Here is a 14,785-nt window from a genome sequence, read left to right as displayed (position 1 = left end):
TTTCTGCAATATTTATGTAATTTTTAATAAAATTAATGAAAATGGCCTTTTTAAATCACGCATTGTGTGTTTTGCTGACAAGAGATGATGGGATGCCCCCAACCCGGCTTTCACAATATATAAATCATTTGTGCTTGCAATCACCTGATTTTATTGTGAAAGTAAAACCATACCATAATCACGACTTATGGATTTTTTCACATTGCATATTCTCTACACTAAATTGTCCTATCTTCATATACAGACTTTCTCATTTTTTTGTGCATAAACAATCTCCCATTCATATGATGGAGTTGCCCTGAATCGGGTTGCATTTTAACATGCATCGACATAACAAGATTCATTGCAGAATCCTTACTATCCATTCATGGAATCTATGCACCTATCTATGGATCCATTTACTTCCAATTGGGAAGTCATCATTATTATTTCAGCCTTTCTAGCTTGTAAATTCTTTACACATCTGAGAGAAAATAAGAGTTTGTAAATAATTGCTCTACTGGATGATTTCACTGAAAGAGTTGAAAAAAATGGAAAAACAAAATATTATTGACTTTTACTTTTACATCAGATTTTTTTTTACAACTACTCAAGTTAACTTCTAACTTTGTTCTTGATCTTATCAATTATTTTGCTTTGATTTAGTCCTTGGTCATCACCCTCACTACTACTTCCATTTCTTCATCATCTCGCTACATCTGCTTCTCCTTTGGCACATCCCATAAGGACGCCATATACATCTTTTGGGCCATTTTCTAGTTTTCTTTAGAAATTGCAGTGCACTCCTTTGTTGAGATTTATAGTGTTAGATGCATGATTGATATCACGACCTCAACTTTCGAGAGAAATGGTCTTCCTATAATGATGTTATATACTAGTGGTCTTTCCATTATCGTGAACAGTCTTCTCTCCATTTGACCTCTTCATCCCCAAATAGACACTATAATCCCACTTATCCCAATGTTCCCTGTAAGGGCCACAAGGAGAGTATGGATTGGGCCCAACTCTAGCCGAATCCATTTGTAGCTTGATAAACACACCATTGGTTATCCCATTCATCGAACTTCTTGTGTCAACTAATATTGATGGGCCCAAGTCTAGCCGAATCCATTTGTAGCTTGATAAACACACCATTGGTTATCCCATTCAGTCTATGCTTTCAAGATCATAGTTTTTGCTTGTGGGAGAGAAGCAAGACTCATCATCAACAACAACAAAGCCTTAGTTCCGAAATGATTCGGGGTCGGTTAACATGAACCATCGTATGAAACCGTGCAATCAAGTCGTATCAGCGACATAAATTCTCTCCCTCCAATTTGTCCTATCCACTACCATATTCTCCTCAATCCCTAATAAACTCATATCACTCTCGATCACCCTCCTCCAAGTTTGCTTAGGTGTACCCATATCCCTCACCACTACATCCCTTTGTTACTCTTTAGTCCTCCTAAGCGGCGCATCAAGCGCTCTTCGTCTTACATGGTCAAACCACATTAGTCGGTTTTCCCTCATTTTATTCTCAATAGATGTACCCCCTACTTTTGTCCTAATTATTTCATTACTCACCCTATCCTTTTTCGTATTACCACACATCCATCTCAACATACGCATCTCCGCCACCGACATCTTATGAATGTGACAGTGTTTCACTGCCCAACACTCCGTACCATATAACAGTGCTGGTCTGATTACCGTGCGGTAGAATTTTTCTTTCAATCTATTAGGCATGCCGGGGTCACAAAGGAAACCCGTAGCAGTCTTCCACTTTGCCCAACCATATTTAATCTTATGAGCAACATCTCCATCTACTTCTCCATCCGTTTGGATAATAGATCCTAAATACCGGAAGCACTCCGAGGCCTGAACAACTCTCCCATCTAGGGGTGATTGTCCCTGCCTCCCTACTCCTATCGTCGCTAAACTTACACTCCAAATATTCTGTCTTACTTCGGCTCACTACAAGAAAATAGATTTTTGGCAACGGAGAATGTTGTTGCGAAAAATATTTTTAGCAACAATAACACATGTTCGCAACGACTTTCAGTAGTTGAGATACATTCCGTTACTAAAGATTTCTGCAACAACATCCTGTTGTTGCAATAAAATATATGTTTGGCAACAACACATGTTGTTGCAAAATGTTTATTGTTGCGAAATATGGACGCCATGTTAGAAAATAAAATTTATCATTTGCAACATGTGTCATTGCTGTAGATTTTTTATATTTTGCAACAAGTTATGACGTTTCTTTATATTTTATATTTTCGCAACAACTCATATTATAGCTATATATATTTCTTTTTCGCAACAATTATTATCGTTGCCATAAATTTTGATTTTGACATTCCACAACAACACATGTCGTTGCTATAAATTTTGACATTTTGAAAAAAATATTTTATTTTATTAAAATTTGGATTGAAGGGAACTCATGTAAAAAAAAGAATATATGAAATGGTTTGTATGCAGTAGATTATCAAACCATTATCACCAAACATTACTACTCATTTTTTAGGAGTTTTTATTCCTTGCTTAAAGATGTCTAAAGTACTTTTCCTAAGTTATCAAAATTAATAATTAAACATGAGTGCATTTTACCTTTCAAATAATTATAGAAAAATAACAATAAACATAAAAGAATGTTATCTAATAATTTTAAGATGGCATACAGCTCACTTCGGCCTCCAAACTATAAGGCCAAAATCAATTAGCCCCATATTTCATAAATTGCCAATGAGGTCCTTAAACTATACAAAATTCTCTAATCAAACACAAACTAACAAATATAACTCAATCCTAACTAAATGTCAGCTCTTTCTTTCTCTTGCACAGACGAGCTTCTAAAATATAAGCGATTTGTATGCTACTGTCTATCCCTGACTTATGCACATATTAGGTTCTTCAATAAAAGAGTTTTACTGAGCCTAAGATAAAATTGCAAAAATTAAATGTATCTAAAATTATGTGGTGTTGCTCTTTTATTTCGACTTAACTCCGCATCCACAAACTTCTCTAGTTCTTCTGCTGCAGCTGCTGGAAAGGTGAGAACCAGTAAACATAAAGAGCCTATTGAGAGTTCCATTGCTTTTTTCACCAACAATTGAGATACTAGTACCTAATTGCAAAATATCTATGCCAGAAAAAGAGTTATGTACCCGGAACCATTCATCTTAGGAAGCTAGAAACTAAAGATAAAATAGAATAATTTAAAATTGCAACACAGAAAAATACATTGAAAAATAATAGTTGTGAAATTGAAACTATTACTTAATGCATTTAACTATTCACTGTGACTACATGAAAGGAATGATCCAAATTTATATGGCAATGATCACTGAACACATCATCAAAATATATATTCCAAGGGGAAAACCTGTATATAACGTGTTTGATAGAAGCAGAGGAAGAAGAAAAAGAGTGTTGGAGATTTCCATTGAGGTAATTTTCCTTGATGCCATTCGGGTACACAAAATCAACTGCAAAGAGCAGATCGAGCAATATTAAAATACAAGGAATTGTTTGAAAGGAACAAGAATAAGTTTTACAACTATTAACAATCTGCATTGCAACTCTAATTAATAATCTGCATTAATGAGTTTTCAAATTAACACATACATCTTATACATGCCTTCTCTGCACTATGATTCAAATATAAAAATTACAGACAATAGAAACCTCCCAAGTTAGATAGCACTTAACTTAAGCCATTGTGAGGATAATATGCATCAACAAACAACCATGAAAATCCAAAATACTCCATAAAACATCAATGTTTTCAAAATTGAACTAAAAACAAGATAAAAGTAACAACTTAAGATACACCTATAAGATGTCCTAAACCTTTTATACAGTAAATAGGTCAAACCATGTATGACCCTCAAATATTTATTAACCATACATCAATTTCTCCCTTGTTTTTCAATTGAGAAAAGATACAATACAATTAATCTATTTATAGCACCTTATAAGCAAATCTTATCACCAAGTTTGGGGTAGTTAAGTGGCAAAAATTACTTGCAAAAAACAAGAAAAGTTAGGAACCTCCATACCTCTTCCAGTTCTTTGGAAAACCCAAACCATTGATTTTAATCATTAATAGTAGCTAATACAATTTACAGGAAAAACCAGCAGCAAGACTACCCATCCCCCAATGTCAGCCCCTCTAAGCCTCTCTCCATCTTCCCCAGGCAACCAACTTTACAGAAAAAACCAGCAGCAAGACTATCCAACACAACCAGAAATCAGGCTCCAGCCGATCTTAAACAGATACAATAAAAGAACAATCAGCAAGCAGGTGACCAGAACACACAGCAAAAGACTCTACCAAACCCAGCGACCGAGCTCGGCAAGCAAAGAAACGACAGCCAGAGGAATATTACCACTAAAATTCCGGAAATTAGATCCACAGTCACCAAGAACCACAGCAGAAACAACCAACACAGACACGGCTGCAGAAATCGACCAAAAACAGCAAGAACTCGAACCAATCCAGATCGAAATTAATCCGGCAACCAGAATACAGTCACCAAGAACCACGATACAAACAACCACAACAGACACAGTAGGCAGAAAAACAACCAAAGCAGCAAAAATTCGAAGCCAAGACAGATCGAAATCAAGGAACTCGAATAACACAGGTGCGAAAGAAACAACAAACTCACCAAGACGCGAAGAACTCAAAGTAGCTTGAGACAACCCCCACCGCGACGGAGGACCGCTCTCATCGGAAGGAAGAACGGTCGGCGACGGCTCGGAACTGAGCGAAGGCGGCGGTAGCAGCGGCGCTAGGTCAGCGGAGGCGGAGGCGGCGTCGGTTCCGTTTTCTTATCGAGAGGCACATCGTGTTTTTTCTCTGACATTTAGTTTCTAATAGAATTATAACTTAAGCGTTGGTTTTTAAATAAATTAAATTAAATAAATTAAAAAAAAAGTTCCGAATGATATAATTTATTTGAAGTTTTTAAAATTTATTGTATGTATATTAAATTTTAAATACTACTTGAAATTTTCAATTTCAAAAAAAAATACTACTTGAAATTTAATAATACTAAAACCTAAAATAAAAACTATTTATATTTATATTATTCATAATAAGTCATTAAATAAAAACTATTTTAATATTAATGTATTTATATAATTAATATATATTAATGTATTTTACTTTTTTTTTAATTTTTCTAATAACTTTCTTTAGCAACAATATATGTTGTTGCCCAAAAAGTTATTTTAAACATAACAACATCTAGTTGTTGTTATAGACAGTGTAAAAAATTACTGTTATGAAAAATGCTTATTTCACAACTCCCACCAAAATCATTTATGGAGGGAAAAAGAAAAGAAATTTTCAGCAAAAAAATTTTTCTTGCAAAAAATGATTATTCATAATATATATATATATATATATATATATTTTAAACTAAATATGTATTATTTTTTACATTTATAATATATAAATAAAATAATAACATATTATAATTATATAACTTATTAAATATATTATATTATTTTAAATATTTAATTTATTTTATATTATAAAAAAATACATATTTATTTATTTTTTAGTTAATTTTTTCTTCCGCAACAACCTTTTTTGTTATCAAAATGTTAAATTTTTTCACAATAACACGAAGTTGTTGCCGTAAAAACTATCATTTACTGCAACAACAGGTACTCATTGCTGTAAATGCTATCATATACAGCAACATCACGTTGTCGTTACGGTAAATGAAATTATTTACAGCAACAACACACGATCGTTGCTATTAATGCTATGATTTTTAGCAATGACACGTAGTTGTTGCTGTAAATAATAGTATTTATAATAACGAGGCTATTGTTGCAAAAGTTGTTGCATTTTTTCTACAAATCTCACCCTCTGAAATTTTTATTTGGGCAAAGATAATAAATTTACAGCAACAACTTTTGGTAACAACATGAAAATGCTTGTTGCTAAAGTTCATTTTTAGCAACAACTACTTCTGTTGTTGCCAAAACTTGTTGCAAAAAAACATTTTTCTTGTAGTGGCTTAACTTAAAGCCTCTAGATTCTAAAGTTTGTCTCCATAATTTCAACTTTCTCTCCACACCTTCTTTCGTCTCATCAATCAACACAATATCATCTGCAAACAACATGCACCATGGTATACCATTTTGAAGTGAACTCGTTAGTTCATCTATAATGATGGCAAAAAGAAATGGGCTTAGTGCGGAACCTTGATGCACTCCAATCGTAATAGGGAACTCTTCAGTCTTCCCAACAATGGTACGTACACTCGTGCATGCTCCCTCATACATATCCTTTATGATGTCAATATATTTCCGCGAAATGCCTTTCCTTATTAAGGCCCACCAAAGTACTTCCCTTGGTATCTTATCATATGCCTTCTCCAAGTCAATGAAAACCATATGCCAATCTTTCTTCTTATTTCGATAGTGCTCCATTAATTGTCTCATTAGATGGATGGCTTCCATAGTTTATCTTCCCGGCATAAAGCCAAACTGGTTTTCCGAGATCTTCACTGTCCTCCTTAGCCTTTGTTCGATCACTCGCTCCCAAAGTTTCATAGTGTGACTCATTAATTTGATTCCTCGATAGTTGGCACAATCTTGGACATCGCCTTTGTTCTTATACAAATGGATTAGGATACTTTTCCTCCATTCTGATGACATGTTATTGTTTCTCCAAATTTTGTTGAAGAACGTCGTCAACCATTCGATTCCTCTTTCTCCCAAACATCTCCAAATCTCAATAGGGATGTCATCAGATCCTACTGCTTTCTTCAATCTCATTTTATTTAATGCCATTTTGACTTCACCCTTTTGAATTCTCCGCATGCAGTCACGATTTATTATATCGTGACGGATACTTATATCTCCAACATCTTGTCCGCGATCTCCATTAAATAAGTCATCAAAATAGGACCTCCATCGTTCCTTGATATCCTTATCTCCAACTAGGACTTTTTGGTCCACATCCTTCACACATTTAACTTTTCCGAGATCTCGCGTCTTCATATCTCTCATCCGAGCAATTCTATATATGTCTCTTTCCCCTTCCTTCGTATCCAACCTTGTATATAGATCCCAATTTACCTTTGCTCTAGCTTCTCGTATGGCCTTCTTTACTTCTCTTTTAGCCTTTTTGTACTTTTCGTAGTTCTTATCACTCCTGCATTTCCCCAATATTTTATAGGATTAAGTCTCGCTTACTCTTTACTGCTTGTTGTACTTCTTCTGTCCACTAAGATGTGTCCTTACCCGGTGGCATGCTACCTTTATCAAAGAGAAAAAACGGGTCGTCAAGTAATACTCTCCGATGTTTGGGGGGAGGGGGGGGTCCAACTCTCGCTTGTGTTTCCTTTCTTAAAGGAGCATAGTGTGGTCTCTCATTGATTACATTAGTAACTCCTTTCAACTTCTTCGTCTTGATTTGATCACCTCTTATCACACTCTCCTATTTTGTCCACCTTCTAGACAAAATAGTCCAATTTTCCCTTTTTTTATTAGCCTTTATATCTCTCTTACCAATTTTATACAACTTTCAGTGTCATGCCCGTTGTCGCTGTGAAATTTCTAATAAGCCTTGGTATTTTTGCCATAGTTCTCACTTGGTCATTGTATGAGGTATTTGATGCTTCGCTTTATGTTTCTCTTCTCTACCCGAAGGAGTATATCCCTTTTAGGGGAATTCAAAGGAGTCCATTTTTGGTTATATTTCTCTGTCTTCCTGTTGTTCTTCTTCGAAGATTCACTACTAGACCCATAATTTTTACTCTCTTTCTTAACATCTGACTCTTCATCCATATCAATCTTGTCCAACTTAATGAAGGTTTTGGCCTTTTCCATCAATGATGTGATGTCTATCGATTTTCTCACGATCAACTCTTCCCTCAAACACTCATAAGTGGTGTTCCGCATCATGGATTCCAGCTTCATCATAAAATATACCTTTCAAATATTTGGGTAGGTCTCGTTAAACATGTCCACATAGTCTTTTAGAGATTTGCCTTGCTCATGGGGAGATTATATAGAGTCATGCAAGTAGTGGCCGATGGGATATAGGCCATGAACTTTGTGCAAAACTCTCCTTTTAATTGCTCATAGTTGTTGATAGGTCCTGCATCTAGAGCTAGAAACCAATATGATGCTAGCTTAATTAGGGTGGTTAAAAAGATTCTACATAATGATGCCTCATTTTCTCTACACACATCCATCATCTCCTTATCATTCCTGATATGAACAGTCAGATTTGTATCTCCCTTGTATTTCGACAAATTTGGTGGCTTAAACTTTCTGTCTCTTTATGAGTTAAGGATGTGCAAAGTGAAGGGCGAGTCGTGGCAAGTCAACGATGGCTCATTCATGGACACTCTATATCTTTCCAAGGTATCTACGACTGCCTTGTCCCACTGAGCCTCAAGGACTGATTGTACATGCATGACTACCTTTGTTGCTCTTTATACTTCTTCAGCTTCCCATCTGCCTTCCACCTAGATCTATATGCGGTGTTGTGCAGGCTCAATTTCTTCGACATGCTTAGTTCACACTTCTCATTCTCGTTGATTTATCGATCTATGACTAAAGTCAGATTTGTGACTCTAGCTTTTAATCTCTTTTCTGCCTTGTGCCTTTTAACGAACTCTCTGTTTCTCCCTCCAAGCTCAATTCTTTGCCCACGCTCAAATCTGGGATCTTTCTTATTTCCCTCTTTTTGATCTACATTGTGATTCTCTTGTCGATCTAATACGCGTCTCTTACCTGAATTAGATTTGTGTTCTTTTTTAGGCTAGACTTCTATCTCGATCCTACGCTCTATATTGGGCCCAAACCCTTCTCCAAATCCAAATCATGCCCCAAGTCCATGTCCAACCTGTGAAAGAAAAGGAAAATATAGGCTATAACCAAAGGGAGAATTACCTGAGGGTGGTGCCATTAGGAAGCCTCCGCATGGATAATACATATATGGATTCATTTGTGAAAGCATTCGATGCCAGATCACGCTTGAATCTCTATTTCCATCCGTATGTGTTGTTGGACTACTGGTTCTCGAGTAACATCACCTTTGACTCCCCTTCAACAACTTCCTTTATTGGTTCACCATTTCCTACTGACACCTTCAGCGTCATCGTGGGCACACAAATTACTTGCTTCCCTCCCCCACTGAAATGAGAGTATGGTTCATCACCCCTCCTACTTTGTATCAATAATCCTCACTCATGAACCTTCACCTAGTCGTTCCCATGTTTAAGGAACAAGATTCATGGGTGGAGATTAACACCAAATACATCAAAACTTGTGGGGGTTTGCCTATTTAGATAAGCATGGACATATCCTAATTGAGGATCTACTGCTTTTTTGATTCGGATTTTAACTTTGCCATTGCCGCCGAGAAGGTGGTGGTCCTTCGGTCCTATGTTTGTTTGTATCCTTTTCAAGAATTGTTCGGTAGATTCACTAGATTTGTCTTTGGCTGAAGCATCCAAAGTCCTCCTGGCCGTAATTTCTTCAACTATCTCTTTTATCTGAAGTTTTCTTTTGTTGATGCCCAAATCTCCATCGACTGTGTTCGTCACTATAGCCGAGTCCTCCTAACCATAATATCTTCAACCATTCCTTCGACCTGAAGTTTTCCTTTGCTTTTGCTCAAGTCTCCCTGATCGAGTTCGTCTCTACAACTGATGTATTCACGATTGAATCTCAGTTCCAGACTCACTGCACCAATTGATATGTCGTGGAAATTTTAGGTATGGATATTCTCAAACCCTCCTCTCAAAGCCTGTTAAAATCTGCAAAACAAGAGAGATGTCAGGCTCACCGGCATGAGCATTCCAATGCTCAAATTAGCATTGTACTTAGATCTAAAAAGAGTAAAGTAAGACTAGAGGCTAGCTTTTTGCAAACGTGTGAGACTCCCATAGACCTTGTATTTATAGATTGTTGAACCTCTTGTGACCGTTTTCTGTTAGTACTTTTTTACGTGTCAAGCTTCTATCGGAGCACTTAGACCTTCAATAATAAGCCATTATGTGTAAAAGCTTTTTATTCTTACATTCATATTGAGAGACGCGGCTATCTTACAAGCTTTTGCCGAGTTTTTCTTTGTGTGTTGTTTTGTGAGCTAAAATGAGTTTTTGCTTCTTATTCGGCCGACTCTATAGGGAGCTGTATTACGAGCCCTAAGCCCAAGCCCATCTGTAACAACATTTTATATGGTTGTCATCCCATAATAATTGATAATGTTTTGTATGTCAATAAAATCACTTAAGACACATAATTTATCAGCAATTTTAATGGCTAAATCAACACTAATGCAACTACTTTATATTCTTCAACAAAAACCCAAAAAACACTAATGCAACTAATTTATTGATTTAGCACTAGATTTTTATATAGTGGTAAATCTATCTTAATTTATACATGAGAGTTTGGAAACACTCTCTGACATAAATAATACATGAATAGAATAGAATATATACACAAATACAACAAAGAAGAAAAGCATATAAATTACAGAGTTGTATTAAGTTAGTGAGTCCGAGCACGTTTAGCATCTGTTTCCAAGTCCCCAATGAAGAAGAGAATTTTGTCATATATGCTGCAATTTCCAATGGAACTTTCTCCTTCCACTCTCACATTTTCAACTGCATTTTTTGAACCCAAATATCGTTGAATTTGTCCTTGGTGTACAAGGTAATAGTCACTCCCTTCTCTAATTATCTTCAACCCCCTGCACCATCCACATACATTCAATCAATAACTATGTTGCCCAGATACCCTCTTTATTTGCGTTTCTCCGTGTCCGTAAAATAACGTTTCTCCATGTCTATTTCCGTGTCCGTGCAACATAAATAACATACCAAACCACCTTCAAAAGGCATCACCATCTCCGTAAATGGACATGGTTGGAGATGCTCTAATTAAGCCTTAAAATGCACTACTTTTTCTTTTCTTGTCAATTACCAAACATAATTAGCATTTAACAGAATGTTATCAGCAAGCATATGAGTGCAGAAAATGCAGCAATGGAGGTAATGAAATTTGGAAGTGTTTAAACTTACAATCCAACTCGATCACAACGATCTTGCACCTCATAAACATGTTTCCATGATTTGGAGTCAATAGGAATAGGAGCAAAGAATGCAGCAGCGTCTTCTCCCCATCTATCCTTGAACAGATTACGCCATAGATCGTTGTTTGAGCCCAATGACTTCCACTTCTGGCATACTTCATTCCAACCAAACAACAAATCACTATCTCAATAACATTTCAGAATCAATACAAACTATGAATGCTTACATCGTCCATTTATGTCATGCTAATCAATGAACATTATATAGTCACTTTTCTAGCTGCAACAACTTCTTTAAAAATTAAATCATCATAATAAAACATTAGAGGCAAGTGTGAACAGATAAACAAAGTGATCCAAAAAATTTTGGAGTTAGATCATAAGAAGAAAAAGGCATAATTTAGGTTAGGAGATAGATGAGTGGTCAATATCATCGATCATAACAAAATCATAATTCTCTCTGTTATTCACCATTATTAATCGATTTTGGCAGTAAATAGTTTCAGAATTCAAGAGAACAATTCATGAGAAACGAATGAAATTGAAATCTACAATCAGTAATATCTGAAACCCAGTTGAGGTATTATCCGAATTTCCAACATGAGAAAGAAATCGGTTCTAGGAAAATTCATGAGGTTTCAATTTTATCCACAGCCACAGCCACAGCCACAGAAATAAAGAAATCTTATCCAGAGAATCAAAGAAGAGAGATTGGATCTTAATTAAAGAAATAGAAGAAAACAAGACCTTGTTGAGCAGTCGCAAGATTCTGATGATCCAACCAACAAAATATATGAAGGCAAACATCTGCTGGTAATTTCTCCATATATTAATTCTCTCCAAGAAAACGCACAAATTGATGGTAATTATGGACTAAAACAAATCCACTTTGCTTACAACTAGAAAAAGGAGATGATAACATGAAGAATTGAAGATGAATAGACTTGGTCACTGTTTCGGTTTAGCTGCCTGTTTCATTTCTTTTGAAAATAAATTATTATTAAAAACCACATGGCTTCACTCAATTTTTTCCCTCAAATCTTAGTTAACATAGGATACATGAAAATGATGGGTAAATTACATTCACTGCCCTTCAATTTTGTCAGCACTTTCATTATGATCTCAAAATTTTACGTTTTACTCACATAATGACTTGTTTTAATATTAATCAAGATAAGAAAACCTCTCCAATAGTAAGTAAATTTGTTGAAAATGATATCCTAAACAATTTTAATTATTCAACTTTTTAATTTTGAAATCATTTAGGTGTTATTTGGTTACGAGAAAAAATGGTTATTTAGAAATAGAAAATTATCTTTATGTTAATAAAATGTAAGGTTATGAGACATAATATTCACTTTTAAGTTGAAGATACATAATCAGCTCATGCATTTGTTTCGGGAATACTTTTACCAATTGGTGTGTTTCAGGGACAAAAATATCTCCAACAACATCATAGTCGACGTTATAAGTACTCATATATCTTCATATGTCACTCTATCAATAAATGGATCATAAGTTGATTGATCTCACATATAATTTGGACGTGTATTGTCTCGCGGGATTACTCGTCTCAACATTCGCTTCCTTACAACCTCGCGATATTTGTGTATCTATTATTCGTGGTTTCAATTCAACATATAGTGGGATCACATAAGTCGGATTCTTCCAGTAATACTCTAGGAAGCATCGTACATAATTGCGATCAATAATAGATATTACTTTGCCAAGATCTTTGTTTGGACCGTCTTATGCTTGCATGGACATACGTAGGTCAAACGAGGCTGAATCAGCATCTACAGAGTAAATTCTCTCTTCAAACCTTTTCTAATTTGATTTTTGTTGAAACTTATAACAACTTCGATTCACCATCCACACATCATAATATTTACAACTTTTTTTCATTGGTCATTCCACGATATCAAATAAATAACAAACTCTATGGAGATACTTCTACTGAAATGAGCAAAATTCATTCTCAATTTCCTATACGAATCACATCATATTAAACAACGTGAAATTGAGTGCTTTATATAATGTTGGAGTATAGTTTGAAATTAACTATAAGTTAGTCAACTAACTTAAGAGGGAAAAAAATCATCAGACGTAATGTTGGAGATGAAGTTTAAATGAAATGAGATAAGAAAATAAAGAAATGAAGCTGAGATCAAGAATCAATCTGATGATTTTTTCCCTCTTATGTTGAGTTTGAATGAAATGATATGAGAAAATAAAGAAATGAAGCTGAGATTTTGATTTTGTGTTGTGTTGTTAGTTATATATACTTTTGGCATTTTTAGAAAATATATATTATAAGCACTGTTCAAAACCAAAGCTATCTGGATTGCCTAGGCTAGACGCTCGAAATTGCGAATCTGCTGCAATTTTGTTCTGATTAGTATCTCTAGACATTTTTGTGGTTCCTAAGCAATTTTTAGCCGTTTGGACTCCGCTTAGACCGTCCGAACGACGTCTAGGCTGCCTAAACGACGATGAACAAAATTATTTTTTATTATGAATTTATTTTTTTCTTTATTATAATTCACTTTGAGTTGTTTCAATGATATTGTTGTTGAAATTTTGATATTTACTACTTTTTAAAGATATATATTGCAAATATAAGTTAAATAATTTTATATTATTATTTTTAAATAGTATAATATATATTTTAACTGAATTTATATAATAATTTGTTGATTAATAAAAAAAATATAAAAATACAAAGCTTTTTTTTTATTGGAAGCGGGGAGGGCGATAAAAGATAGGACATCCCAACTATGTTGGCACCCCCTAAACACTCTTATCCCGGCCCATTTTATTAAATAGAAGATAGAAAAAGTTCATACAAAAGTAAAGCAAAGTAAAACACGAGGTTAATTGAAACGGAAACAAGCTCGTCCCCAAGCATTGTCCCTAACTAACATCTGACAGAAGTCCGGAGGCGAGTCCCACCAAAGGTTCTCAGTGCTGACACGACCGTGGTTTGCAAGTTGATCCGCCACTTGATTTCCCTCGCGATATATATGCGAAACCACGATATGCAGATGCTGAAGGATCCGGAGGCAGTTCGACCACTCCGTTCTTAGCTGCCAAGGGACTAGGCGAGTCTTCGATTTCAACGTATTTACCACATATACAGAATCACTTTCTAACCAAAGCATGTGCCATCCCCGTGCTTCGGCATGTTTGATTGCTGCCATCGCAGCTTCAAGCTGAGCCATGTGCGGGAAAGGAGAATTTGAAGGAAAAGCAAAAGCCCCTAGCCCTTTTCCTTGATGGTTCCTGAAAATTCCCCCACATCCAGCAGTCGAGCTGACCACCGATGCATCGGTGTTTGCTTTGACCCAACCTTGGGGCAGCTGCTGCCAACGAACAGTGAGGAGGCGATGAGCCTTCTGCAGCCGAGGGTGGAGATTAAGAGATTGTAAAATCTGTCTTTCCACGATAGAGTTCCAAACACAACCCCTGCCCATCCAATCCGTTTGCCTTATCTGCCTCCACAATAGTCTAAGAGAGACATGAATATTCGGATTAACGTTTTCAAACAAACAACCATTCCTGGTTCTCCAGACGACCCAGATTACATTCACAACAGCACTCAGCCATAGCATTCTTATCTGCGAACTAAACTTCATTGTAAGTGTCTGAGTAATTAGTTCCTGGATTCCATTTCTAAAATTCACTCGTCTTCCAAAAAGCCCCTCAATGCCAATCCAT

General features: G+C 35.6%; 1 protein-coding gene and 1 long non-coding RNA gene across 2 annotated transcripts; both read right to left on the bottom strand.

Annotated features, from left to right (window-relative positions):
- Window positions 1-3,186: 3,186 nt before the first annotated feature.
- LOC136216533 (uncharacterized) lies at window positions 3,187-4,858 on the bottom strand. Its single transcript, XR_010683327.1, has 2 exons — window positions 4,662-4,858; window positions 3,187-3,476 (listed from the first exon to the last, which is right to left on the bottom strand). It is a non-coding gene; the product is annotated as an uncharacterized lncRNA (long non-coding RNA).
- A 5,494-nt stretch (window positions 4,859-10,352) lies between these two features.
- On the bottom strand, window positions 10,353-12,080 carry LOC136216532 (uncharacterized). Its single transcript, XM_066003071.1, has 3 exons — window positions 11,816-12,080; window positions 11,058-11,223; window positions 10,353-10,726 (listed from the first exon to the last, which is right to left on the bottom strand). Exons 1-3 carry the CDS (start codon window positions 11,892-11,894, stop codon window positions 10,525-10,527), a joined length of 447 nt encoding a protein of 148 aa, XP_065859143.1. The 5' UTR covers window positions 11,895-12,080; the 3' UTR covers window positions 10,353-10,524.
- Between the last annotated feature and the right edge of the window lie 2,705 nt (window positions 12,081-14,785).

Source organism: Euphorbia lathyris, chromosome 2 (genome assembly GCF_963576675.1).
Source record: "Euphorbia lathyris chromosome 2, ddEupLath1.1, whole genome shotgun sequence".
NCBI classification, from domain to species: domain Eukaryota; kingdom Viridiplantae; phylum Streptophyta; class Magnoliopsida; order Malpighiales; family Euphorbiaceae; genus Euphorbia; species Euphorbia lathyris.
This window is presented reverse-complemented; position numbering and strand designations above follow the sequence as displayed.

What these genes read in the sequence shown, in the direction of transcription:
- LOC136216532 (XM_066003071.1), bottom strand. Translation starts at nt 11,894, where the DNA reads ATGGAGAAATTACCAGCAGATGTTTGCCTTCATATATTTTGTTGGTTG. An exon ending in TCTTGCGACTGCTCAACAAG is followed by an intron (nt 11,224 to 11,815) that starts GTCTTGTTTTCT and finishes GTTGGAATGAAG; the next exon opens with TATGCCAGAAGTGGAAGTCA. An exon ending in CGTTGTGATCGAGTTGGATT is followed by an intron (nt 10,727 to 11,057) that starts GTAAGTTTAAAC and finishes TGGATGGTGCAG; the next exon opens with GGGGTTGAAGATAATTAGAG.